The sequence below is a fragment of the Spodoptera frugiperda genome, chromosome 16 (genome assembly GCF_023101765.2).
Source record: "Spodoptera frugiperda isolate SF20-4 chromosome 16, AGI-APGP_CSIRO_Sfru_2.0, whole genome shotgun sequence".
NCBI lineage: Eukaryota > Metazoa > Arthropoda > Insecta > Lepidoptera > Noctuidae > Spodoptera > Spodoptera frugiperda.
Window position 1 is genome coordinate 5,780,560 of NC_064227.1, and position 27,879 is coordinate 5,808,438.

At 36.8% G+C, this 27,879-nt stretch overlaps 1 protein-coding gene across 6 annotated transcripts in view; it reads left to right on the plus strand.

The window, feature by feature from the left end:
- Nucleotides 1-27,879, plus strand: part of LOC118280573 (uncharacterized) — a 226,679-nt gene that overhangs the window by 173,968 nt on the left and 24,832 nt on the right. For all 6 annotated transcript variants that reach the window (XM_035600672.2, XM_035600673.2, XM_050699490.1 and 3 more), the window contains 3 exons: nt 9,668-9,838; nt 12,958-13,102; nt 14,667-14,794. In XM_035600672.2, coding sequence (XP_035456565.2) covers nt 9,668-9,838; nt 12,958-13,102; nt 14,667-14,794 — 444 coding nt within the window. The remainder of the gene's footprint in view (nt 1-9,667; nt 9,839-12,957; nt 13,103-14,666; nt 14,795-27,879) is intronic.

Here is a 27,879-nt window from a genome sequence, read left to right on the forward strand (position 1 = left end):
GGATAAAAGTCGGCGTTCGTGGCGTGAATTTTCAACGCATTAAGTTGACAAAACGGGATAACTTTTACATTAATTAAGATACGTTTTTTGAAATTTGGTATGCTTAATATTTAATTTATTCATTGTAATATCTCATATTTATATTTTCTTAATTATTTCTATTTTTTGATTTAGCGCAATGTGTTAGCCGTATATAAACGTAATTCATCAAAAAAAATTTACATCTTATACACGTCTAACTTATGTTAGCGTAGTGTAGTACGACGTCGTAGTGCATGATCAATCATTTGATGTCACATGTACTTAGCGTCTGGTAATAAACTATAATACGTTAACACATAAGTATTTACTATGTAAAAGTCGCTAAGTGTTCATTTTACAAACGAACAAGTATACGCACGCACTAAACTACGCTAACTATGAGTTAGTGCAGTGTTTCACGGACTTTGACCAAAGTGATCCCTGCGCACACTCCGCTAATGATAGTTGGCGTAGTTAAATGCGAGTGATTTCAAAAAGCATCTTTACTTAGCGTTTTATAAGATCTTGTCGCTCGCTCAGCATATTTCTTCTCATATTTTTTTATGACAGTATGTAAACGGTCACATTTTCAGCAACTTGGCATAAAAAAGTTTTATTCCAAACGAGTCTAGCATAGTATAAATTGCTGGTGTCGATTTGATAACATTTGGCATATCTAGCCTGGTGAAAAGCACCCTCGATAGTTATCAAATCACAACTTAATCCTAAATCAACCACTTAAAATACACAAGGAAGCTTAAGGAGATGTTGATCGCTAATGCATTAATATTCGTTAAATGGCATTTTACTTACTATTATTATCGACACAAACAATAATTACCATAAATAATTGATTTGCAATAACTAAAATGAACTTTAAAATCGTAAAAGAAAGATAGAAATTAAGTAATTTTTGCATTTCAAGCTAATTTAAACAGGGACTCCAATTTATACTTGACAGTGGTGTTTGTTGGTTAGTTAATGTAAACCATATTTAATTAGATTTTCATTACAAAACGTGTAGAGGATTTGTTGTTAAAACGGCTATTCAAATTAGTACTGGCATAGGCGTTTTCCATACTGGTGAACACCTAGCTATTTGATGTGAATTTTAAATCATTTACTGCCGCACTCGTTAGGATATTTAATGATTACGTAAAGTATTCCTTAGTAACGATGCGTTTGGTTATCCAACACAATGACGTAGCATAGCACTGGGACAAACGGGGTAATCAGAAAACCATGTTTATTAATGTAAAAAATACGGATTGGTACTATGGATGTATCGCATGGCAAACTCAAACTGTTCTTGCTCGCAAGTCTAGTTTACGGCGGCGCATCTTCATAGCACATCTTTCGCTCGCTCAGCTACATAGCTTAGTATTAGTGGAAATGGTCTCATAATTTCACAGCTTAGTTATTACATTTTAGTAGCATAGCTACATAGCACATCTCTGGTGGAAAAGCACCCCATAGTTATCAAATCACAACTAAATCCTAAACTAACCACTGCAAAATAACAAAATTAATCAATTTGAAACTAATGCATTAAAATAACAGGCATTAAAACATCGACACAAACAATAATTACCATGAATAATTGATTTGCTATATCTAAAATGAACTTTAAAATCGTACAAATAGATTATTATTTTGCATAGCAGTGTTAAAACAACTGGTATTTGTTCGTTAGTTAATTTAAACCGTATTTAATTAGATTTTCATTACAAAACGTGTGGAGGATTTGTTGCTTAAATTAGTACACACAGGTTTTCAAATGGTTTTAGTTTACTATTATAAGCCCATTTAGTAGCATGTCTTTTTTGCTTTGAATGATAGGAAGAGGTGCCAATTACTATTAAAAGTAAACTAATATATGTAGTAGTGAGTACACTACATACTTTAAAGCCGCGTAGAAGACATTTGTCATGTTCTCTACTCTTCTAGAAAGTTTAAGTCGTTAATACAATAAATTCCTAACCTCCAAAAGGCCGGCAAAGCACTTGTAACGGTTACGGATGTCCATGGGCGCCAGCAATTGCTTACCATCAGGTGATTCGTCTGCCCGTTTATCTTATACCATAAAAAGAATTAAAATTAATCCTGTTCAAAAATTATATTCATTACAACTACATCCCAAACTGATTCAAACCAAATTGTCAAACTACAGTCGCGGCTCTAATAAATGTTCCGAAGTTAATTACAGCTCACCCCTATACGATGAGCGATACCCTAATTATAATTATTTATTGCTTTAAAGACAAAGATATATTGCCACTGTAATATAAAAGATTGTCTGGCGACAGTGAACGATTTTATCTTATTTTGTAAAGATAAAAGACTGCCTTGTTGATCGCGCGGTTGTAATTGCTAAGTGCCAAACGAGAGGTAAAAGATTCTGAGGTTGTGTAGGCATTTCTTCTCAGAGTAGTCAGATAGGAAACAGCTTCATCTAGTTTTTTTAGAGATTGACGTGTAAGTGTTATCTTATAACCAATTAGCAAAAATAAATGTAATGATTCTAGTATTAGAACTCGAAACGGGATATTTACCATGTTTTTCTATTTCTATGAGTTTCCGATATTTCGGCACTGTTGCAAGCGCCATGATCACGGATGAACTGCTCATGATAAATATCCCGTTTCGTGTTCTAATACTAGTGGCGCATCTAGTTTTTAGAGATTGACGTGTAAAAGTTTTACCTTATAACCAATTAGCAAAAATAAATATAATGATTCCCAAAAGAGGCAACTAAGAAAATAGAAACTAAAAACCATCACTCGACAATCACACGAGTGTCATATCCAAAAGTTAAGCTGTGTCTACATCTGCGTCATTACCGATGACAAGGGTAGACGGTACCAAGGTTGTTTTATCGAAGAAATGTTTAAAATTCCCTTGAACGTTACCTAATTTGCTACTTGCTCTTTCCAAGCGACTCGTGAGTTATTGCCCGTAATTTTTCATTCCTGCCTCCTTTAGTCGTTACAAGGCTTGCATCTATGTAGATACGGTTTTAGTTTGAATTTTTCGCGACATTTTCGCGAGGTTAGAGTTTGGTTTTATGTTGATTTACTTTTGTAGCGAAGGCTTTTTATGTTATTAGTAGTATGGTAATTGTAGGGCATGTGGTCATGGGAGTGTAGAATACGTTCGTCGACACTACTCTTACTGTGGGTATTCTAAAATGTGACTAAACGGACTACACATTTTGACAGAGACTACTAGACTTTCTGGTAAACTGAACTTATTCAACTCTCTTAAGTGTGGAGACCTGGGGCCTTAGTCTGCTATTACAATTGTGTCAGAATGGTCGATCATTGAGCAGTGCAAGAGGGATGGAGCTATACAACCTACATAGTTCCCTGTAATCTAGCTGACTAGACTATCACGGAAAGCTAAGCCAATTCCCCCTTCCCAATCCCCGATTCCTCAACAACCCTTAAATTCCTAAACCCCGCTCTTATAACGCCTCTGGTGTTCCAAGTGTCCATGGGCGGCGGCGATTGCTTACCATCAGGTGATCCGTCTGCTCGTTTACCGGCTTATTCCATAAAAAAGCTAATGTTTAACACAACACAAAAAAGCAAATCTCACTAACAAGCCCAAAGCCATACTAAGATCGATCCAAAATTTCTCCGAACGGAACAAAGCGAGCTGATCCCATTAATCATGGCTAATTGTTCACCATGGTGTAACAATGGCGTCTATTTGCTGTCATGACGGTACAATACATTGTTCTTTGACTTTGAGACGTAATGGCAAATGATAAGAAAGAGAAAAAACGAAATGCAGCGCTGATTGGTCTAAAATTTCAAGTTAAAATGACTTGATTGATCTAAAAAGTCACATTGGTACTTGTCGTTGGTAGTTTTTGAACCCGCGCTCTCATGTATGAGAAGCGGGCGTCTTAAGCCTCCTCCTATACTTACTAGTTATATAAATCGACTAGTTTCAATCCATGCTAGGGGCTCATAATCATGAGCAGCATTCGCGACACATGACGCAGTGCCTATCATTCGCGCTGCTACTCAAGTGAGTAAACATGACGTGCGTAAGCCTAGGCTTGCCACCTATTTAGTAATTCTCAAATCAAATCCAGATTTTTCCAGTTTTCTTTTTTGCCATATTGTAAAATTTTGTACGCTTTCCAAAGCAAAACATAGCAGGATCTCTTCATGTATAGCAGCATACCCTACAACCTATAATGTATCCTATGTTTCACAAATAAATACTTTGACTTTTAAAAATCAAATCACTTTAATGCATCCATAGTGTACAGTGTGGTCTACAATTTTATACAGTAATATGTCCGAACTATGGGCCTTAAACTTCTAAACTATAGACATGATTTTCCATTCGATATCAGTATTCCATTCGGATTTGGCATCAACTACCTCGCAGATATCATCTCTTAGACCCGTAATTGTAAGGTTAAAGGGTCTACAGAAGGTCATTGCCCCGCCCTAACAAGCTACGGAACCCTGGCAAAAACGGGGCTCTCGATTATCTGTAGAATTAGAAGTTTTTGTGTGGTCTATGCCATTAAGGAGGGGCTGGACGTATTACGGTTTTTCTGGTCTTATTGAATCTGCGAAGTTAATCTTAGATTTGGATGTTTGAGTTTGATTGAAACCTAAGTTTTTGTGTATTTTGGGAGCCCCTGTGTAAAGCCTCGTTGTCTGTTGTCAAACAATATGTTGCCAAGTATGGGAGAGCCACACTAGGCCAGTTAGGCCGGAGTGATACCACGGCCTCACAGAAAAACCGACGTGAAACAACGTTGTGTTTCGTTATACGAGTGAGGTTACCAGAGACCTAATTACCACTCTCCTTCTTCTTCCCATTCCCCGGGTCCTCGACAACCCTTAAATTCCTAACCCCCAAAAGGCTGGCTACGCATTTGTAACGCCCCTGGTGTTTCAAGTGTCCATGGGTGGCTGCGATTACTTACCATCAGGTGATCCGTTTGCTAGTTTACCAGGTTATTCCATAAACAAATTGTTTCAAAATCATCATAATTATGAACTACAAGACATCCACTACTGAATGTAAGTCTCCCAAATGACTTCCAAATAGATTTGTTTGAAGCAACGTGAATCCAATGGTTCCCTGCGACATTAATTAGGTCGTCTGTCCACCTTGTGATCGGATGTCCTGCGCTGCACGTCCTAAGCGATTGGCTCACTCCTGTTACTAATCAGTAAGTAGTGAAGATTTGGTATACCGTAGTAGGTATTCCAGTTTTCTGTTAGGGCATAGCAGACGTGACTCCAGATGTATTTTATTTTTTATTACTCAATCACGTCAGAACTGTTAAACCGATTTGGATGTAAATTGACATACTAATGTTGGTTATATTTTGAAACTAGCTACTTCCGTGCGGTTTCACTCTCTCTACTTGGCTCCTGTTGATTGTATCGTTATTTTTATAGCGTATAAGCTTTTTCGATAAATTGACTACCCGACACAGAAATAATTATTTAATTGGACTGACAGTTCCTGAGATTATCGCATTCAAGCAAGGATTTTTTATTTATTTTTTATGGAATAAGCCGGTAATTGAGCAGACGGATCACCTGATGGTAAGCAATCGCCGCTGCCCATGGACACTTGAAACACCAGAAGCGTTACTACTGCGTTGCCCGCCTTTTGGGGGTCAGAAAGGGCTGTTTGGAAAATAAACAAACTCTTCAGCTTTTGTATAAGTTAAGTTTTATAGTATAAGTTCACACATAGGCTACTGTTTACCCGGTAACGCAGACGAAGCCGCTCTGTGAAGCTAGTTTAAATATGGTTTCGTGTGAACTTATACACATGTTATACATGAAAGATTTAATTGTTATTTCATGTATTATTAAGTTCTAGTATCTATTTCGTTTGTCGGTGACAATGGCCGACAACCGAATACGTATAATTAGGTGATTTAGTATTCTGACGATGTTCTAAATCTTTTCAAATCTAGTTTGTAATTCTTTGTACTCATAATTATATATGTACTTGTATAGTCCAGTCATTTGGTAGAATTACAAAAGGGGGTTACCTGGAATGTTTTCCGGGAGTTTTGAAAATTGGTGAATTTATAGATTTGGGAATGCTCTTTTCGAATTTCAACTTTGCCACCTCGTACACCCGCCGCTTGCGCCGCCATATTGAAAAAATGGCGCCTAAAAACGGTTTTTTATTAATATCTCGGTTCCGACGCATTTTACGGAAAAATATTTATCTACAAAATTAAACTAGAAATAATTTCCTACAATTTATGTATTGATAACTTTTTCATAAAATCAATAGTTTTTGGCGTACGAGCGCCGCAAAGTATTATTAGTCCAGTCAAATTAGGATTTCACCTCGGAATTTAGAAACTGTAATTTTGTATATACTTGTGTATTGACTGCCTGAAACTTGTCTCAAAACCTACATATGGTAGGGTGTAAGCAACTATTAAATTTTAAGGTCCAAAGGTCCCAAAAAACGTTTTTTTGCGCTTTTTTGGAAATATCTCATTTCCTATGGGTTTTTGGTATTTGCATTTAATACCAATATTGTAGAATACAAAATTCTCTACAACTTTTGTCTAACCTTTTTTTATACGGTGCACCGTTTTCGAGATAGAGGGCGGAGAGCGCGCGGTCACTGCACCTCTTCAAAAATTTTTTTTTCGTCTAACCTATCCGTGATGGTTGTCTATGGATAGGCCATTAAAAATACGTCATGGTTCCTAAAACCATTTTTCGTCAAAATCAATTGTTTGAAAGATAGACACTTACAAAGTGGAAAAATGAGGTCTATCGAATGTGTCCTGCCCTCTAACTTTTAAAATAAGTGAGTAAGAAAACTAAAAAAAATATATGCTGTAGATTTTAATGGAAACTTTCAAAGAAAATTGGTTTGAACGAGATATCATCATTAGTTTTTAAGAATTGATACATTTAAAAAAACACATTGTTTGTACACGTGGTGGTGCAGATGAATAATACGCCCGCTTTGCATGCGCTCGTACGCCAAAAACTATTGATTTTATGAAAAAGTTATCAATACATGTACGAATTGTAGGAAATGACTTCTGTTTAATTTTGTAAAAAATATTTTTTCGTAAAATGCGTCGGAACGGAGATATTAATAAAAAACGTGTACAAACAATGTGTGTTGTACAAACACGGGAGTTTCGGTAGGTTCCTGCTTCTGATGTTATATGTGTTATGTTATATGTTCCACTGTGTCCTCCGGGCGGTCTTCGCAGTGATGACACCCGGGCGTTTCCTCCCGCCCAATCAAAAACAGGATCCTACCGAAACTCCTGTGTCCGGTAAGCACCTGCGTCAGGCGGTAGGTGAGGACGCCATGGCGCCTCTCTAGCCACTCCTCAAACAGGGGACTTACCTCTGCAATGACAGCGAGAAGCCCTCGGTTGCGACAGTCGTTGCTGCACAACACCATTGTTTGTACACGTAGTGGTGCAGATGAATAAAACTTTATCGTACGCCAAAAACTATTGATTTTATGAAAAAGTTATCAATACATAAATTGTAGGAAATTTTTCTAGTCTAATTTTGTAGATAAATATTTTTTCGTAAAATGCGTCGGAACGGAGATATTAATAAAAAACCATTTTTAGCCGCCATTTTTTCAATATGGCGGCGCGAGCGGCAGTTGTACGAGGTGGCAAAGTTAAATTCGAAAAGAACACACCCATTTCTATAAATTAACCAATTTTCAAAACTCCCGGAAAACTTTCCAGGTAAAACTACCAAATGACTGGACTAGTAATCAAAAGATAGAATACAATGTGAAACCCATTCTTCATACTTCTTCAGCTATGTTATGAGCCACGCGAAATAGGAATCTAGGTATTTATGTAAAAGTAATCTGTTGCCCGACCTAGGAATCGAACGTAATACATCTTGCTTGTAGTAAGTGATTATTCAAGAAATAAAGAAAATAATCCGCCTTTAATTTTCTACCCTAAAACCTTCTCCTAAGTCTGAAAAATACTACACTGAAAACCGCATCAAAATCGATTCAACCAAACGCGAGATAATCGCGCACAGACATACATACACACACAAGTCAAACTGAGAACCTCCTTTTATTTTAAGTCAGTTATAAAACATAGAAGACCTCTTGTTTTTGAAGTCAGTTAAATAAATATTGCAATTCATAACATCACTAAGTAACTATAGAAAGGAAAATTGTTCCATCCAGGATTGTCTTACACGAGTTTGTATAAACTTTGCACGGACCGACCGGCCACTGGTGTTGTTATCTTTGAATTTCAGTTTCATGAGCTTGCCTTCAGTTTGTGGGAATGTTAGTTATACGCTTTTACGTATAATTTATAGTCGTAATATGCCGGTCAGTTTAAGACGCCCGCTTCTCATGCATGAGAGCGCGGGATCGAAACCTACCAATGGCAATAGTACCAATGTGACCTGGAGCTGCAGACGGCGGGTTACCAGGGCTCCGGCTCGAAAAGCAGGAGTAGGAACGGGGTGGTTTTTAGTCAGTAAGAGTCTGACACTCCTCTCGCCTCGTCCAAAGCGAAAGAAGTCATAGGATAGAAGTACCAATGTGACTTATTCCGAGTTATAATATGTACTTTCTAAGATTATTTAAACACCACTTACAAAAGGTGAAGGAAAATATCGTGAGGCAACCTGCACTTATAATTTCTAATTAGTAAAATATCAAGTCTAGAAGCAGACCCATAATTTCTAATTAATTATAGGTTAAAAATCGCGTCGTGTGACTAATGCCTCAAAACCTTCTCCATGCAAGAAGAGGTTTTGGTCAGTATTGGCCATTTATAGGCTGTTGAGATAATACATCCCAAATTCCTGTTTTCAGGTTATTTTTATCTCATAAATACAGGATCTGTGATAGACAACTTGATACATTTACTTAAACGCCCACGTGAATGTGTTTGACGGCTTGGGAATATATTTCTGTCGTTCTATTAACCCAGATTGATAATAATATATTCTTAAGAGGAATTCTATTTCTGTAACATTTGTAAGTAATACCTATTACTTACTTGCGTTAAAAATAGGACTTCTCAAAACCATTTACTTTGTAAAAAGGAGTCTAGAAAAGCTGGGTCTAAAATACTAAGTCTAGAAACGGACCCGTAATGTATAGTTAACTTTTAGGGACTGAACCTGTTTTAACACTTATTAGGACTCTTTATTGAATTAGACCTTATAACGTAATGGGCGGGAAATGAGATGTTATCTTCCCTTAAAAATAGAAAGAAAGAAAACATATTTATCTTGGCATTGCCAAGATAACAAGACACATAACGAATACGGATCAGATTATCTCACGTCAAATTGTAATCGAGTAACATTTTACCTATACATAGACAATGTTTGTTATTAAATGAAACAATGTATACAATTGTTGCAGGGCCAATAAAGATAAATAAATAAATAAAATAAAGTCAAAGTCAAAATAATTTATTTCAATTAAGTAATTGTACCGGCTGCCGCGCAACGTATAGTGATGAATATAAATGGTGTCACAAATTGTTATTTTAATCTTGCTCATTTTGTGTTATATTTGTAAACACACCTTCGACACATGAGAAAATCTTAGTGTGTATATTAAGAAGGGGGATATTTTTATTCACTTTTCTCTCTTGTTCCAGTGGCTTGTTCAACGGTGACGGTGACCAAGTGCCAAGCTGCCCTGAGGACCCTGCAAGCCTTCCCGTTCTTCAAGCCGACCTGCCTCTGTCGAGAACCGAACGTTGATCCTGAATGCAACTCCTTCCGCGACTTCTTGTTTGACCATCCCTGCGTGTTCGTGATGAAGAAGGGTAAGTTTTGGAAGAACTTTGGAGAATGGTAGCTGAACTAAACTCTTTGAAAAAGCGAGTAGAAGTATATAGGTACTCTTCTTTTCTTAGTGGTATAAATGGTGTCAAAATTGATATAAATCATTTACTACAATTTCTGTTGATGAAACACTCTTCTTGTAAGAAAGACGCCTCCGTCTTTGATCGAGAGCTAGCGTGGTATATTCTTGGTCCTCACCAAGATGAATTTTCAAATATTGGCCGATTGCCGTACTCATAGGGCATTTAAATGTGTCAATCGTTATTATACATGGTACGTTTGATCGCTAAACGCATAACTAACAATATAGAAAAACCTATTAAGAGTCGGTGTTAATAACAAGTGACAGATGACAGTAGTCGTTACTTAATACCACCTTCTTACTTCAAAACGGAATCACTTTAAGTAAATTACGAGGTAATAAAAGAGAAAAAGAAACCTACAGTCCCTCAGATAAAGTCCAACCTTCCTAATTGAAAGAAATAACTAAGTTGACCTTTTGCAAAACAGTTCAATTTGATTGACAATATCAATACTACTTTGCAGGCCTTTTCCTGATAAAGAAATAACACAATTCTTCCATTATCTACCAAAATAGGTTGACTTAAATGGAGTAATTTTGTCTAAATTGTTTTCTTTCAACAATGTTTAAAATGGTAAGTCTTTAAATCGTATAAGGGCTCGGCTCTTACCTACCTACTGAACAGTTGTTAGTTAGATTGAGTTAATAGGTGCGAACCTATTCCCAAGAACTGGGCAAAACAAGAAACGACAAACTATTTAAAAAAAAACGTTGCCTCACACTAGGATTTTCTCCTGTGTTGTGGGTGCGTTTACAAGTTCACATACACATCACATTCAGACCCGAAACAACAATTTGTGGATTACACAAAGAGTTGCTCCATGCGGGAATCGAGCCCGCTACACGTTATACGACAGCCAGTTGCCCAGCCCCAACACCAATCGTTTCGTTTTTATTTTTAATGTGAGTAATTTTTGTTCGAATTTCACTTACCATCAGGCGAGATAGCGACCAAACGTCGACCCATCAAATATTAAAAAAAAACTAACAAGGCTAATCTACCAAATCAGTTTCAACTTAAATCGAACGAATTCTCACGAAATTCTTTACTCTGAAGGAATGCGAGGAAAAAAAGCAATTCTCATCTAATTACATTCTTTTCGCGTACAAAGTTAATTTTCTTTGAGACAACCTATGTTTTTTGATCGAACAATTTACTCGTAATAGCTTGGCGTTTAGAATGGACAATGCAATGCGTATTTTTGTTATAAAAACAATAGAAATACTTATAACAAGAGTCGTGTTAAGAAAATACAAAATGGCTATTAATTGAATGATTTATTATGGGAAGAATTAGCTAAGTTTGCAACAGCCGGTTGCCCAGCCACCGCGCCAACCGTGCAGTTTAATGTTTTTTTGGTTTCAATACCTAGTAATAAAGGTATCCAGTGTCATATACACCCCCCATAATACCACGCCTTTTAATCCTTGAAAGAACTGGCAGAGATACACCTTGTGCATAGATCGGTTGGTGCGGTGGCTGGGCAACGTGTAGTGGTTTCGTTCCCGCACGGAGCAACTCCTTGTGTGATTCACAAATTGTTGCATCGGGTCTGGGTATCACGTGTATGTGAACTTGGAAGTTTGTAAACGCACGCAACTTTAAAAAATATATTTTACTAGCGGACCCGACAGACGTTGTCCTGTCTACACGTTAATTTGAAAATTTTATTCTTTTTTTAATAAGCTAAAACATTCTGGACCTTTTTGATGAAAATTATTATTCAAATGTTATGACAATATCTAACGTCATTAATATTTGACACTGCGATGGTAGCGCCGTCCGTCGGATCCGATGTAAAACATTCCAAAATCAACAACTACTAATAAATTAAAAATTAATTAAAAAACATTGTCCAGCGGACAAAATTGTGAATCTAAACCATTCTCAGATCCTCTTGAACACACACAAAAAGTTTCATCAAAATCCGTCTAGTCGTTTAAGAGGAGTTCAGTGACATACACACGTACAGAAGAATTATATGTATATATAAAGATAAAGATTATTATTTATTTATTAAGACAGGTACAGAGTTTAACTTATAATCTAGACATTTAGAGTAACGTTCAACAAAACTATATATATAGTTTGTCTGTTGTTCTGATATACATATATACAAACTAACACACTTTTCACCAGTTTGTTTTCAACCAATTCAGAAGAATATAAAGAATCACGTATCGTTATCCATTTTTTTACATTCCACGTATTTACGCCAACTATTTCCAGGTCAGCGTAACCCGTCAATGTTGCCAGTTTAAAAATATTTTCGTTATAAAAACGCTCGGTTTTATTGCGTGTCAAAGTTTTTTTTGTGACCACACTGTGTATGAGGCTGACAATGTTTTCGAACCTCGAATGTACTGGCAAAGTGGGTTTGGTAACCCTTACAGAGTTTTTATGTAACAATCTCTGTGTGTGGGTGTGTGTTTTTATTTATTTATTATAATTAACTTACGACTATTATTACAGGAACTTATCCTAATGCAATAGCGTAGACAGATTATTACTAACATTCTAAAAAAGACTAATCAATATATAATAATACCTTAAAACTAATCATAATCACATAACACACATAAAGTAGCCCTTTATATAACAACCTGTATGTGATGGCGGGTTTAAAGGGACTTTTTAGAAATTTGTTATGGTTAACTTTGATGTATAGATTAGTTTTTTTAATGAAATTGCGTTAAAATAGTGGAAAGCTAAAGAGGGGGTCTGAAATTGTACCCAGTGTATAGCAATAGACTCACTACCTATTACATGGGACTTATAATATAAATTGTTAAAAGTGGATGCACAGTTACATTACGTCCCATAATGTGCACCTCTGCCCACCCCTTTGGGGAATAAAGGCATGATGTTATGTCATTATTAATCCTAAATTAGACACATTTGAAACGTTAAATTGAATTGTCAGTCTTCGGGGATAAAAGGCGTGACGTTGCATTCTTCTGTTATTTACACACACAATTAACAACACTAACACCCTATTCTTCTTTATTATCTTCTAGAAAAAGACCCGTACCCCGTGGAGACCCTGCCGACCTGCACGTATGCCCTGAGCGTCTGCCACAACGAGAGAGCGTGCTCCGTACTCTTCGACCGATTCAAGAACGCCTGCAAGGCCCGCGATGGTGAATGTCGGATGGATGACAGGTAACTCCTGTGTATAAACCTACCTAGAATCTATTTATTAGAACTTATGACGGGATATTTACCATGTTTATTCATTTTGATGAGTTTCCAATATTTCGGCACTGTTGCAAGCGCCATGATCACGGATTAACTGACGAGTTAATCCGTGACGATCTCATCAAAATTAATAAACATGGTAAATATCCCGTAATAAGTTCTAATAATAGTGTCTAATGTCAGTTTAAAAACTACCTAGAATGATTTACCTAACCTTTTTTTGGGGGGATAATCATCCAATGACTTCTCCCGTCTTAGGTGAGGCAAGAGGTAGTGTCAGACTCTTACTGACTAAAAACCACCCCGTTCCTACTCCTGCTTTTCGAGCCGGAGCCCCGGTAAATCCGCTAGGTTGTCTGCAGCTCCGGGTTTTACATAACCTGGTCTAATTACATTTGCAAGATGTGCCCTCAGAGCTGCGGATAACGTAACAGGAGCTTTAACTTAAAGCAGGAGAAAGAACAGGGTGGTTTTTAGTCAGTAAGAGTCTGACACTCCCTCTCGCCTCACTTAAGGTGGGAGAAGTCATTGGTTGATTTTGAAAGGAGGAGCGTTTCTAGTGCAGCTATCACGCATATAATCAAAAAAATATTTGCGAAGCGTATTAAATCTACGAATTCCGCTAAAATGCTAAATTGATTTTGCGAATTTACCATCAAACCGATTTTACTAGATAAAAATAAAAGGAGATCTAAAATAAAAACATCAAGGTAACCTTTTCGCGGTTCAGCTCGTCAGAATGATTCTAAATATAGTTGATAAGATAAAAAATATAATCGAAACTGTATCTGACATCTAATATCGGATAGAAAAAGTCTTCAAAGTCCCTCAAAATAAGCTTTTTTTGGAAAATAATTTCCTTAAAGCCGTTAATTATTTTCTACTCTATATAGATACAAAAAGCTTCGGAATATTATTAAAGAAAAATGGTTATAAAACTGCCAATAAATAGATATACACTACTGATTATTTATTGAATACCTTTAGGTGGTAAAGGCAGAGAAACCCAGTGACAAAAATCTCATGCGGGCTGGTACAGAAAATCAGTTTTGCGGACTCGAGTCTTCGTCCATGGGCATTAAGCTACCAGCCTTTTGCGCTGCGGCGCACCTCTTATTTAATTTTATTGTTTACCCCGGTATTCTCAATCAGTGGTATGTCGTGCATGATACACGGTTTTTTTCTTTTTTGTGCGTGTCCGTTGTCTTTCGTGTGCACGATACATAGATAAGCTGGTTTGACTCAACTGATAGTACACTCTCACTGAAAATCGGCGTGGAACAACCAAATCATTACTTTACCTTTCTTTACGTGTAATTGTGGGTTCGATTCCCGCACGAAGCTACTCTTTTTGTGATCCACAAATTGTTGTTTCGGGTCTAAACGCACCCATGACACAGAGAAAATCCTAAAGTGGGGAATTTTGTAAACGTACCAATGACGCAGAGAAAATCCTAAAGTGGGGTAACATTATTTACAAAAAAAAGTGTATTAACACTAATATTTAACCAATCTTCCTCTCCACCAGGGAAGCATGCCGCGAAGCCTGGGCTGGTCTCCGTCTGTCCCCACTCTTCGGCTGCATCTGCCCCAACACCCACATGAAGAAACGATGCGACCGCATATTCGCTGTGGTAAACCACAACCCATGTGTCGGTGAGTAAGCACCTTTACTGCTGACGCCATATTCAATCACGAGTTCTGAGTGTTTTACTTAAAGATCAAGATGTAATTATATCTTTAACATATAAGTACTATGTACTTCAGGGTATTATTGAATAACTTTTAACATACATATTTAAGTTTTAAGTATCGTACTATGTTTATGTATTTATTGAATACGAATCTAGGTTGAAGTTTTATGGGGTTTAGTTTATATGTATTTATTGGAAAGTATTAATAAATGCACCTTCTAATGTGTTGTCGGGTGAAAATGTTCATGAAGTTCCTTCTAGGAATATTTAAATCGTTGTTTATTTTTAAGGAGGGAGAAGAATTAGCCAATGACTTCTCCCACCTTGGGTAATGCGAGACGGAGTTTCAGACTCTTACTGACTAAAAACTACCCCGATCCTACTCCTGCTTTTCGAACCTCAGCCCAGCTGATTGCACAGGATTGTGGTTTACTTAGCCTTACCATTACCGATCAGTCTAGAGGTGACAAAAATTTTTTACTCACTATACTTATAGTAAAATACTTTCGAAACTAACTTCCTACTATAAATAAATCAAAATAATTGACATATAAAAAACGATTAATCTTAACAAAAATAACATTCTGTGTATGTGTGTTTGAGTACCAAAGTTATTTATATTCTTTGTCAAAGTAAATACGACAGTAACCTTTACATATGTAGGTATATTTTACTCTATCAATCATTAGACATTCATAAATTATTAACTAAACAAACCGCCTGTCCAACCAATGGTGATAGAAAGTATTAATCAAATCGAGTACGATACTTAAGTATTTCCATAAAATTTGGTTTAATATTTACACGACGTGTTGCTAAAACGGACTGCCTCTTTGGTCGAGTGGTCGCAAGTGCGACTGCCGGGCAAAGAGTCTCGGGTTCGATTCCCTGGTCGGGCAAAGCATTACTGGGCGTTTTTACAGTGACAGGTCGTAACAACGTGTCGCCTGCTGCTGCCTCATGTCGCCTACTTCCAACTCACAACATAAATTCAACATTAATTACTATAATACTATGCTATAAAAAAGACACTCAAAACTAAAAAACACATCTCAATCAAACCAGGCCGAAAACCACATTCAACTCGCATCTCGAAAGCCCTCCAGAAATCCGAAACTATTTCCATTAGTGTGGGGAATCAATACGGCCCGTTATCCCGGGATTCATTCAATAACCACTCGGCCAGTTAATATAAAGGAGTTCTTAACTAAGTATTGACCAGTACATCCCGCCCCGGGAGTCCGGAGTCCGGGACATAGATTATCCCGCAGACACTATTCAATAGGATAGGTAATTTAGGCTATTTGACGAATTGGAACTTATTTTTGGATGAGGAAAATTGGGTAAGAGGTTAATAAAAGGAAGAATGGGGCTTGTAAATTGTTAGGGCTTTAGGTATGTTCTTGTGTTTGTCTATTTATATTTCTAGTGGTTTTGTTTGGATAGGTATTGTATTGGTGGAATAAAAAAATGATGACGTTATTGGTTCCTCAGCGATTTAATGTGATTGTGTGTGGGTGTGAAATTCTTGTTCAGTGATTGGCAATAAGCTCTCTCCTCCTCCTCATTACAATGGTGGAAATACAGGCATTATAACTTGGTGCTTCATGCTTGTCTTCTAAGTACAAATTGCAAACGCTCTAACGCTCTTTTGGCGATTTTCCAAAGTGCATTAGAACTGCCAGCGAATCTGCATCAGATTTTAACTAGGCTACATACTTTACCATGCCATAGAAATTACTCCATCAATAAAAATATATTCCAAGTACGAAAGCGAAACAATAACCTCATTGCCACGTCTACCACAATCACCTAATCTTTGGTTTCAATATCCCGGGAACGTTTGATTCATTTCTTATAATCTCAGTGGATTGTTAGGGCTGGGATCACGCGGGAAGGGGGCCTAATCCCGCGGTAATCCCGTGCTCAACCGCCCACCGGCCGCGTCAACTTCCAAGCTCTTGGAATCCCTTTAATACCATAAATTGATCTTGACTTTTTTTTCAAAACTTCTATTATTATTGTCTGTGAGTTTTTGCTCGTTAGATATGAGAGATATTGATGTTTTTCTCCGACCAGGGAATCTCTGTTCTCGCGAGAATTTTTGGGCTACATTTGGAAGATTAAGAACTGTGTAAGGCTGTGGTGATTATCAGAGAATGGATGGCCTGTGATACCATAAGCCATTATTACCATAATTTGTAACAGAAATCTGACTACGAACGAGGTTTTTGAGTAAATTAAAACTCAGTTATTAAAAATATTTTATTAATAGTTTTTTTTTATATAACGTTGCCCACACTGGAATTTTCTCCTGTGTCGTGGGGTAACGTGGGTGCGTTTACAAACATACAAGTCCACATACACATCACACTCAGATCCGGAACAACTATTTGTTGAACACACAAAGAGTTGCTCCATATGATAATCGAAACCACGCCACGTTTCGCGGCAGCCACCGCACCAACCGTGCAGTCAGCATTATTAGTAAAATCAAAAACACAGAGAGTTCAACATAAATGTCAAACCAAGTCATTGACCTTAGCAATAATTCTTACAACCACTCACTAAACGAAGCAACTGACCCATCTAAATCACATTCAGAGTCCAGACACCTACACTAAAACCAAATCAAAGCAATAACAGCACCTACACACAAACTTAACAAAACCTCCACTTAAAGCCTACATTTTCATAATTCCGTAACCTTAGGGTCCGTTCACACAGACCGGCTCTTTTTTTTTTTGATGGGGGAAAATCATCCAATGACTTCTCCCGCCTTGGGCGAGGCGGGAGGGAGTGTCAGACTCTTACTGACTAAAAACCACCCCGTTCCTACTCCTGCTATCGAACCACACAGACCGGCTTGGAGAGCATCGATGCGCATTTTTCTTTTTACTCCGACTCAGGCGTTCTGATTGGCCGGCTCGAATAAACCAACTAATCAAAGCGCCGAACGCGCTCTCGTTTCGATTTCTTTAAACGTAAAGCAAACTCATACTAAGGTTACGGATGCTTGAAGTCGGTGGCAGCGGAGTCGCCAACTATTTCATATAGACCAGCTGGAAATGGATGCGCTCGGAGCCGATCGGCTGCGCGAGTAAGAAAGAACACGCAATCGGAACCGATCAGATATGAAACAATATACTTTTTTTAATTGTAAAAAAGGGGGAGGTCATCCAATGACTTCTCGCGCCTTGGGCGAGGCGAGAGGGAGTGTCAGACTCTTACTGACTAAAAATCACCTCGTTCCTACTCCTGCTTTTCGAGCCGGAGCCCCGGTAAACCCGCTAGTATTCCGCAGGTCCAAAACATAGACCAACTTGAAGCGGATGCGTTCAGTTTGCTCCTTTTATGATGATTTTGCACCAAGCGCCGTTAAGCATTTCTAATAACAAAAACAGTACACATTAAAAAATAAACTTTAATACAAATATTCTATTTTAGAACAACGTGATAAAAGTTTTTAAACTGACATGGTCACTAACACTAATATTAGAACTTGAGACGGGATATTTACCATGTTAATTTATGTCTATGTGTTTCTGATATTTCGACACTGTTGCAAGCGTCATCCGTGATCCGTGATCATGGCGTCTTGAATATCCCATCATAAATTCTCATATTAACGTGATAAAATTTGGCTCTCCTCTCCGACCCGTTTGTGTGAACGCACCCTAAAACGTCCTGTGTAAAAACTAAAATCAAGCCAATAGTTAACCAAGTAACGTGTTTTACTTTAATGGCTTATAACACGAAACTTATAAAGTGGACATTGTAGCAACTACGAGGTCATAACATTGATATAAAGCCGATCGATTATGTTCCTAACACGAGCGAGCCAAGGACTGGCGATAATATAATAATGTTGGGGGAAGAAATTATTTTTATACTCGTACTTGTGTAGTTTCTATTCGTTTGATTGCGTTTATGAAGTGGTCACTAACTTATAAGTTGGTAAGTTGTATGTGGTCTTAGATTCCCTAATTGAGTATAAAGTCATTCAATTCCTCAGATTTTCTTTTAAAAATCGTTACCCCACAGACTAGGCTTATGCTACTTGGATATGTAATAATGATTACTGCACGGTTAGTATGGTGACAGGGCAACTGCCGCGCAACGTATAGCGGGTTCGATTCCCGCACTGAGCAACCCTTTGCGTGAACCACAAAATGTTGCTTTGGGTATGGGTGTCATGTGTATGTGAATTATTGTAAACGCACCCATGACACAGGAGAAAATTCTAGAGTGTGGTAACGCTTATTTCGATATAAAAAAAAACAATTTATTAAATTGGAAAACGAAACCCATTCCCGAATTATCATACTTATAACTACTCAACCTATGAGACCCTACTAACATACGAGTACTTACTAAAATCTCTAGATTGACGAATGATCGAGAACCTCCCACCCACACTCGAGAACTCGACGATTTGATAATGAAATTAATCCAATCAAATAGTCTATTTCAGGATTTCATTCTCAAGAATTTCAATCTGAAGTTTATCTACTGAAATTATTTGATCTTTGAGACATTTCAATCTTAGGCCAAACGTTTCAACTAGACCGAGAGGAACGAACAATAAATGAATAAAACTACGAAATATATTTTAATGAATAGTGTCTTTAATTTGAAATAATATATCAATTTTAATGGTCTTTTGATCCAAAGAATTTCAATTTAATAGGATCATATCAAACATTAACACCCCTTGAGAGTCTACAGGTGGACTCATAGTCCATCTCTTCTACCTCTTCTAATAAAACCTCATATCTGCCATAGGACGCTTTTTAATGAGAAGTATGTGTCACCAGAGATGTGCTACGGAGATGTAATAGCAAAGCTGTGAAACTATGTGACCGTTTCCACTGATACAAAGCCATGTAACTGAGCAAGGAAGATGCGCAGCTCGACTATACGATGTATCGGTAGGAAAGCCACCCATAGCACGCATCCATAGCGCACATCTTACCATATAAAAAAATAAATGGAACAAGACATAAGTCATTTTTTCTCGTACAGGAATGACTGAAACCGCTGGAAACTAATAAAATATAATTGTTGTTGAAAAAACAAAAAGCGGCATTTATTACGTTTCTCTAATTTTAAAATAGGCATTAGACAACAGAAACACGGCCCAATCATAGACAATACATAAACTCAAAAGAGATTTAAACTCATTAAAGGTTTTTTACCAGTAAACGAAACCTTTCTACCTATACCTTCGCCGAATTACTTTATGAATACCACCCAAATAACCTAAATTAGATATTCAAGGGCATTACAATAATTCCTTTAGGGTTCTCCTTTGATCCGTGTAAAATAATAATTAATAAACGTCTCATTATTACAGCTTAGTATTAATAATGTTAGCTAATTACATTTCGTAGTAGTATTATAAGGAACTAGGCCAAAGAAAATTGTTGTGTACAACGCAATACGATGTAATTAGTTTTAGTTTATTTCTGTGTGACTTTGAAAATTATTAGGTACGTAGGTAGGTTGGTTTTAAATTCTACTGTGTATATATTTTATATGAGTCTTCACTTAATTTCTACCATATGTATACCTTTTTTTAAAGGATACCAGGGCGCTTACTCTTGAAACCAATCTCAATATCAATGCATTTTCAATCCAATAAAATCTCAAAAATTATTCAATGTCAAAACTATACAATCATAGCTGTTGAAATAGCATTCAAAGTACTGAATATGAAGCCACGCACGGGCGCAATGGGCGCTAGTGTTGCAACTCAAGAGTTCGAGAAAATTGTAATTTTAATTATAAACGACACTGCGGTCACTCGGTCGCTCTCTATTACGTTAAATTTAATTTTATAAACCTCTTCCTTTACTACTTCATTCCAACGATAAACACACTTCTATCTACGCCTTCAAATAATACTAGACGAGATAATATACTATATTTAATGTACTTATGGTGAAAAGTGGGTGTACATTGTACAGTGGTATTAAATGCCGTAATGTCCACTCTTTGGGGATAAAAAGTGTGATTATATTTTTTTATGTACTTTACTTATGTATCAAGAAGTCATCAACCTATTCACCCTGTAGATAGCGTTAATGTTCAACAAAATCTAAAAGAATAAGTATAAAATGTAATTCCATTTAAGACGCGAACTCAAGCTGACTCTGATTTCAGAGAAAATCTCTCAATGTTTGAAATTCTCTCGGCCTCGTTATGTGTGCGATAAGTGATGGACTTGTAGCGAGGTAAAATAATATACAAGACTTTAGAAAAAAAAGATATATTGCTAAACGATATAATTTTCGTACAACAATATGAATGCTTCGTTTGGTCAATTTTGATATAATTGCGATTACTGCTGAAAGTTTTTGGTGGCAATTCATAAACCCCAGGAGAGGCAAAACTGCTTCGGCACGAATGGGCCGGCTCGATCAGAATGACCACGGGGTCACAGTAAACCGACGTGAAACAACGCAAAGTAACAAAATACCGGAGGTGGGATTACCCCCTTCCCCAATCGCCAACAACCCTTAAATTCTAAACCTCCAAAATGCCGACAATGCGGTGGGCAGCAATCGCTTACCATCAGGTGATCCGTTAACCAGCTTGTACCATGAAAAAAGTATTTTTTTAAGAAAAATACTTTATAACAAGATCTTTTCACAGTAACATTATAATAATTGCTTTTCCATAGAATTCTCTTGTAAGTCGCTTTTCTTCGAAACTTGGACCAATCACCAAGGAGTTCAGAATGTAACACGAAGCGACGGATTAAGGATTAGTAAGATTTAACAAACAAACATAAATGGAAGACGTAACACAAATCTTTCACTTCTAAAGTGAAACCTACGCTTTTTAACAAATCTTAGAAGAAAAATTTGCATTTTTAATGTAAAGCTACATATAATAAAAAGCAGGCGACAAGTATCTATTCTGACTAACGTGCCTTCTCTATTTGTCCATCAGTAAGGTAATAACTCCACGCCTTTTATAAGGGAGAAGCAGAGGTGCACATTACGACACGTATTGCCACTACAATATACACCCACTATTTGTGTGGTAAGTCCCATGTAATAGAGGGTGAGCCACACTGGGCACAATTCCAGACTCCTAGAAAGACCTATTTGTCCCTTTACAGAATAATTAGAAAAAACATAAAAACCGATTATTTTGAGGTTCTTGTAGGTAACTCCTGAAAGTGACTGAAACTATTTTTTTTTTTTTTTATAGTGAGATAAATTGCTTATCACACATTCCATTTTACAGATCGAATCCAAAAACTCGATAGCATTGCAATTGTGACTACTCGATTATCGAGCCCACAGAACATAAAAGAGGTTATTTATCTGTTCTGTGAACGAGCCCACCATATCATAACCTCACTAAGTAATAATAGCAGGCCAATGCACATGACCCGATTAAAAAACACAAGCGTGACTCCATCCATTAATATTCCACAAAAGGTTACCACAACAAAAATAAACTGAGTCCACAGGGCATTAACTATTATAATAACACCCTGTACATCATTTATTACACTTTAAATGTCAATTAAAGTCAATTAAAATGAACAAAACGAAACTGTGTAATAATTATTATTGTCAAGTAAAGAAAATTAAGGAAAGAACATCGGGCATTTTTGTATGGGACACTTACCTACGGCGAACAAAAATAAAATTAGGTACGGTGGATAGGCAATTAAATCTAGTTCACAATGGTATAGTTCCCATATCTGTGGGTCGTGGCAATAAGGAGAAATTGGACATTTAAAAAATATTTATAAATGTTTTTGGGCAATAATTGAAGAGGAAAAAGGGAATCAAAAATAATTAAAACAACATATTTTTCTCTTAACTTTTGGCGAAGGACTGCGATGATGATGACGAAGGACTGCGATGTAGTAAGATAAGCTAGCTACCTGCGCGAGCGCAACATATGTATACCAGTTTTAGGACTATGGGCGAGAGTGAGAACGAAACATGCACATCAACTTGACGGATTTAGTCTGATTGGGTTTATAAAAATACCACGGAGTGATATTTTAACTTACTGAGCGGTCGTTTAGTAATTAGGAAAAATAGTCAACTTAAAATATCATTTTCATTTTACTAATTATTTCCATTTTCCCATTATTGTGAATCAAAATAACTACACAATATTAAATATGATTGCAAACACTATCATTTAAAAATATTTTGGTTTATGTTCGCGACTTTTAAAAAATCGGGTAAAAACGCCCGATGTCCTTTTGTACCTGGCAACAATTATAAATAAATGTCACTGTCAAAAGTGTTTGGATTTCGAATGAATTTTAGAATGGTGAAAGATTGACTGACTAAAATTTGTAAATTAAAGGCAAAAGAAATCGTACTACATTTTATTTATTCGGTTTTCAAAGATGTGAAATTAACAACTTAACTACTTTTTTGCCAATAATTTTAACCATATAAAAAGAATATGTTATAGAATTAAACCTAAATCTATAAGCGGAATTAAAACTAAAAATATATTGTATTGTTAGTGTACCTATATCACATAAACCACAAGCCCTTGACACTTAAAATAGACAATACTAAGTCAAATATGACATCTATTTCTTGACAAAATCTCTAAATAATTGAACAACCGTTTATCGTCATAATTACATTTGATTATAGAGTCTATTTTTACATAGCAGGAAATAATGTTTGATTTTCTAACGACACGAATGAATGAAAACTTACGCACGTATGTCGGTTGTATAGTTTGAAGTATTTTGTGTTTATTTACTTTTGTGACTCGCTTGTTAGTCCGGTTGTCATAATGGTGTAATTAGAAGTCGATTCGATTCGTTTCTAGTGTCGGGAAACGAGTTGTCTGGTTTTTATAGTATTTCACAGTTGCATCAAGAAATATATAGGTAAGGAAAGGCACTATGTTATGATGCATACATAGTGCATCATCTGATAATTATGTGCACATTAAATACTTTCTCTTGCCTCAATTTTGCCTTACAAAAATCTTAGATTATCAAATAAGCGGGCTACAGCGATCGTCTAACTTTTCCATCTAACCTTACGATAAGCAAGTTGTAGTGTTACGACCTTTTCGACTTGGGTATATTTACCCAGTGATAATCTCCACCTACTCCTATTCCTAGTACAGTACCCTTAGTACGAGTTTGCTTTACGTTTAACGAAAACGAAATGACAGCGCGTTCGCCGCTCTGATTGGCCAGCACGAATGAACCAACCAATCAGAGCGCCGAACGCTATCTCGATTTGATCTCGTAAAACGTAACAAACTCATACTAAGTTCACAGGTCGATATACCTTTGACTTCTGATCATCCCACACAAGCCCTAAGCCTGTTTGATCATAGATCCCATCCCTCCAGATAAATACATCAGCTAAGAAAATATTTATACTGAAAAATATCTTCTCGTCTGTTTTTTGTACTGACTGCAGATTTAGTTGAAACTGGATAAGCCATGAAATACGTTTGAGCGTAGTTAGGAATGTTAAGAAATAACTTGTGGTTTCTCATAGAGTAAAATAATGTTTTCTCTTTTTCACGATTTTTAAAAACTGTTCTACTATTTACTGGATCATTAGATAAATACTAAATAGCGTTTTAATCTTCTCAAACATTAAATATACCTAGGCAAAATCACGGTATCGCACACTTCACGATACGTTACGACCTTCAAACCTTCAAGAAAAGAGCGTGGGTATTCCTTTTTAAAAAGCCGTCAACGCGTCTGAGACTCCTCTAGTGTTGCGGGTGTCCATAGGTGGCGCTGATCGCTTACCATCAGGTGACCCGTCTGCTCGTTTGCATTCTATTCCATAAAAAAAAACTTAAGAACGCTAATTTGTCTAAACACATTGAACGACGCGCCGTCGGTCACCGGTGACGTATGTTAGCGGAGGATTTGCCTTCAACAGTTTTCAGTCAAAGACTTAATATAGCACTAATTATATTATTATCCTATAGTTCGTTTGCTATAAAAAACAACGGGTATAAAAAAAATATCAAATTTGTTATATTGATATCAGATGTCACGCAGTCCACTTAAAATACAAAATATGATCTAATTGAAAAAAAATCCTTAGTAACAATGACAGTTCCAGTTTTCTTACATCTGTGTTGCATACATTTATGTAGTAGTACTCGTAAAGATATGTAAGTACTTAGTATTTGTAAGAACAAAAACCTCGTTCTTCTGTTTTCCTAGTATAAACCAATGTTTTATTATACTTTGATACGAAGCCACAAATCTACGAATATGTTATAACGTTTTATTTTTTTCTTTTATAAAAGAAAATCTGTCTAAGCTGAAAAATAAGAAATACAAGTATATTTATGGGCTCAATCAGTATCTACAATTCAAGTAATATCTGACGTCTCACGGGTGCGATTCGCATTCGGAACAATTTTTCACAGCATAAGTGATAATCTTATCGTGAACACAACACTTTTCACCATTTGTGTATAAGTCCTATGTAATAGGGGGTGAAGCCTATTCCCATATACTGGATACAATTCCAGACTCCGTGCTACTAGAACGAAGAACCGAAAAAGCCCAATAATACTTTACCCAACCCTGGTATCGAACCCGAGATCCCCTTGGTAGCGACCACTCGACCAACGAGACAGTCCTATCGTGAAATGTTTTGTTAAATAAATAACAAAACTAACTATAACTTGATATACTTACCTATGTTATATGAGATATGGACATTTAAAAATCCGTAGAATTTCCTAAAATACTTATAGGGACAAGAAAAGCCGGTAGCACCTAACCGGTTAACAATACGGTAACGTCATAAGCCATACTTGGACCATAATCAACACAACCGGCCGAGTAAACCGTAGTTAGTTTCTACCCAGTTAGCAATTCCACTTAGCTAACAGTAACACAGTAACAGCACGGTTACACGAAAATTATTTCCTTTGTCTTTGCCGCCCCGTGAAGTCCGGAGTCCGCAATCCCGGAACGCCGGGATCCCGGGACTTGACGGCAAATTTACCAACACTATGCAAGTAAATGTTTCTCTGTGCTGTTGTTTCAAAAGGTTTTGTTTTAGGGTGATTTTCTATGCTACGAAGATGTAATAGCTAAGCTATGTAGCTGTGCAAAGAAGGTGCGCAGCTCGAGTATGCGATGTATCGATAGTAGGGAAGCCATCCAAGCACACATCCATAGCACGCATCTTTCCATATAAAAAACATAACTTAGTTGAGTCCGTTTCCACCAGTGCTATGTGTACCAATGAATATGATTGGTGGAACCAAACGTACGTCTACAGCAACGTAGCATTATACATCTGATGGAAAAGCACCTTTAGGGTAAAGTGCTTTTCCATCAGATGTATTTTTTTATATACAATTATAGTTTTTTTGTGTTTTATAGGTTTCCGATGTTATTAATTGCGTTTCTGTTAGTATTCTCATCAATTTTGTAATTCTATTATCAAGCATAACATTTTACCGTAGCAACACGAGGTATATTACAGAAAGTACATAGTCCGCTGTACTTAAGTATACTTTTCCAAAAGGAAATCATAGAAACCTCGAAATTAGACTTGGAATTACTTCCTGTATTTTGAAATAAAACAAGTTCAATGCTACCGTACATTAATAATAACATACGAACATTTCCTTAAATCAAAGCAAATAACAACCAAATATTCACACCTAACATATACCCGAAATGAGTTTCTATATTTAACATCAACATCAAACAAAAGCAACCATCAAAGTCAAAGTCAAACACGGTAATAAATGACATACGGTACACCCCTTACACTAAGGGTGTCCATGAGATCCGTAACCGTATCCGAAACTATCGGATATGACTTTTATGCATAATTTCAGACTGTCTTGGCAGTCGCACTAGCGATGTCTCACCCAATATTTAACAAAATTGACAACTGCTAATTAGTCTAGGTAACTCGTATCTCATATCATTCACACCTTTTATCCCAAATTTTGTTGGGGTAGACAATATAATACCACTGTAAAATGTACACCCACTTTTCACCATTAGAGTTATAAATCCCATGTAATAGGTGAGCCTTTTGCCATATACTGGGCATGGGCACAAGTATAGATAATTAATCCAAAACTAACGTGTATAATCCATACCACGGAAGACCAAGGGGAGGCCTTTGTTCAGCAGTGGACGTCTCTTGGCCGATGATGATGATGACGAACAGTAACAATATCCAGATCCGAAACACCACATCGATATCACATCCCTACATAACCGTTTTCCGTACCAAACATAAAGTGTAAAGAACGAAGTTCCAATAACTTCAATCAATTATTAATTTCATAGAAGCCAAAGACCCCGCACAATATGGAAACAAAGGACCCCATTCATGGCCCCCTTTGTGCCTTTTTGGGGTCCTTAACCTACAATAAGTTTTTGAAGTATTTCCCTTTGAACTCTTGGCTGGGGTTCACTATGGTTGCAAACCTTCTGTGATAGGTTACGTAATAGGTTGTTGGTTTACTGCCATTTCTTTGTTATTTGGCTTTCTGATCAAAGGTGTTTGTGGTGTGGTGGTATTGATTCAGTTTCAGGTGTGACTGTTCGGTTGGTTTTTTAGTTCGGATTTTAGGTTTCGAAAAGTTTTTTTTTAGGATTTTCTCCTGTGTCGTGGGTGCGCTTACAAACATACAAGTTCAAACATACCCTAACCCGTTGCTTCGCGCTTCTTCGTGGAATTGAACCCTCTACACGTTGCGTGGCAGCCAGTTGCCCGGCCACCGCACCAACCGTGAAGTCGAAAAGTATTTATTATGTTTTAAGATCCATAGCATAGCGCGCTCACGTTTCGTTTTCGTTCAACGTAAAGCAAACTCGTACTAAGCGTTCCGTTTCCATTTTCTAGAGTAAAGTATCATGATTTCCTTAACGGTTGCTAATGAAAAGAAACCTAGTAAATACACAGGGATACTTTTAATTATAGTTTTGAAACTATAGCTGAGAGAAATGTAAACAACTAATAAAACTCTTACTGTTTTATTAAGAGAGTGATCTTATTTCTTTCTCTTAAGATATTTCTT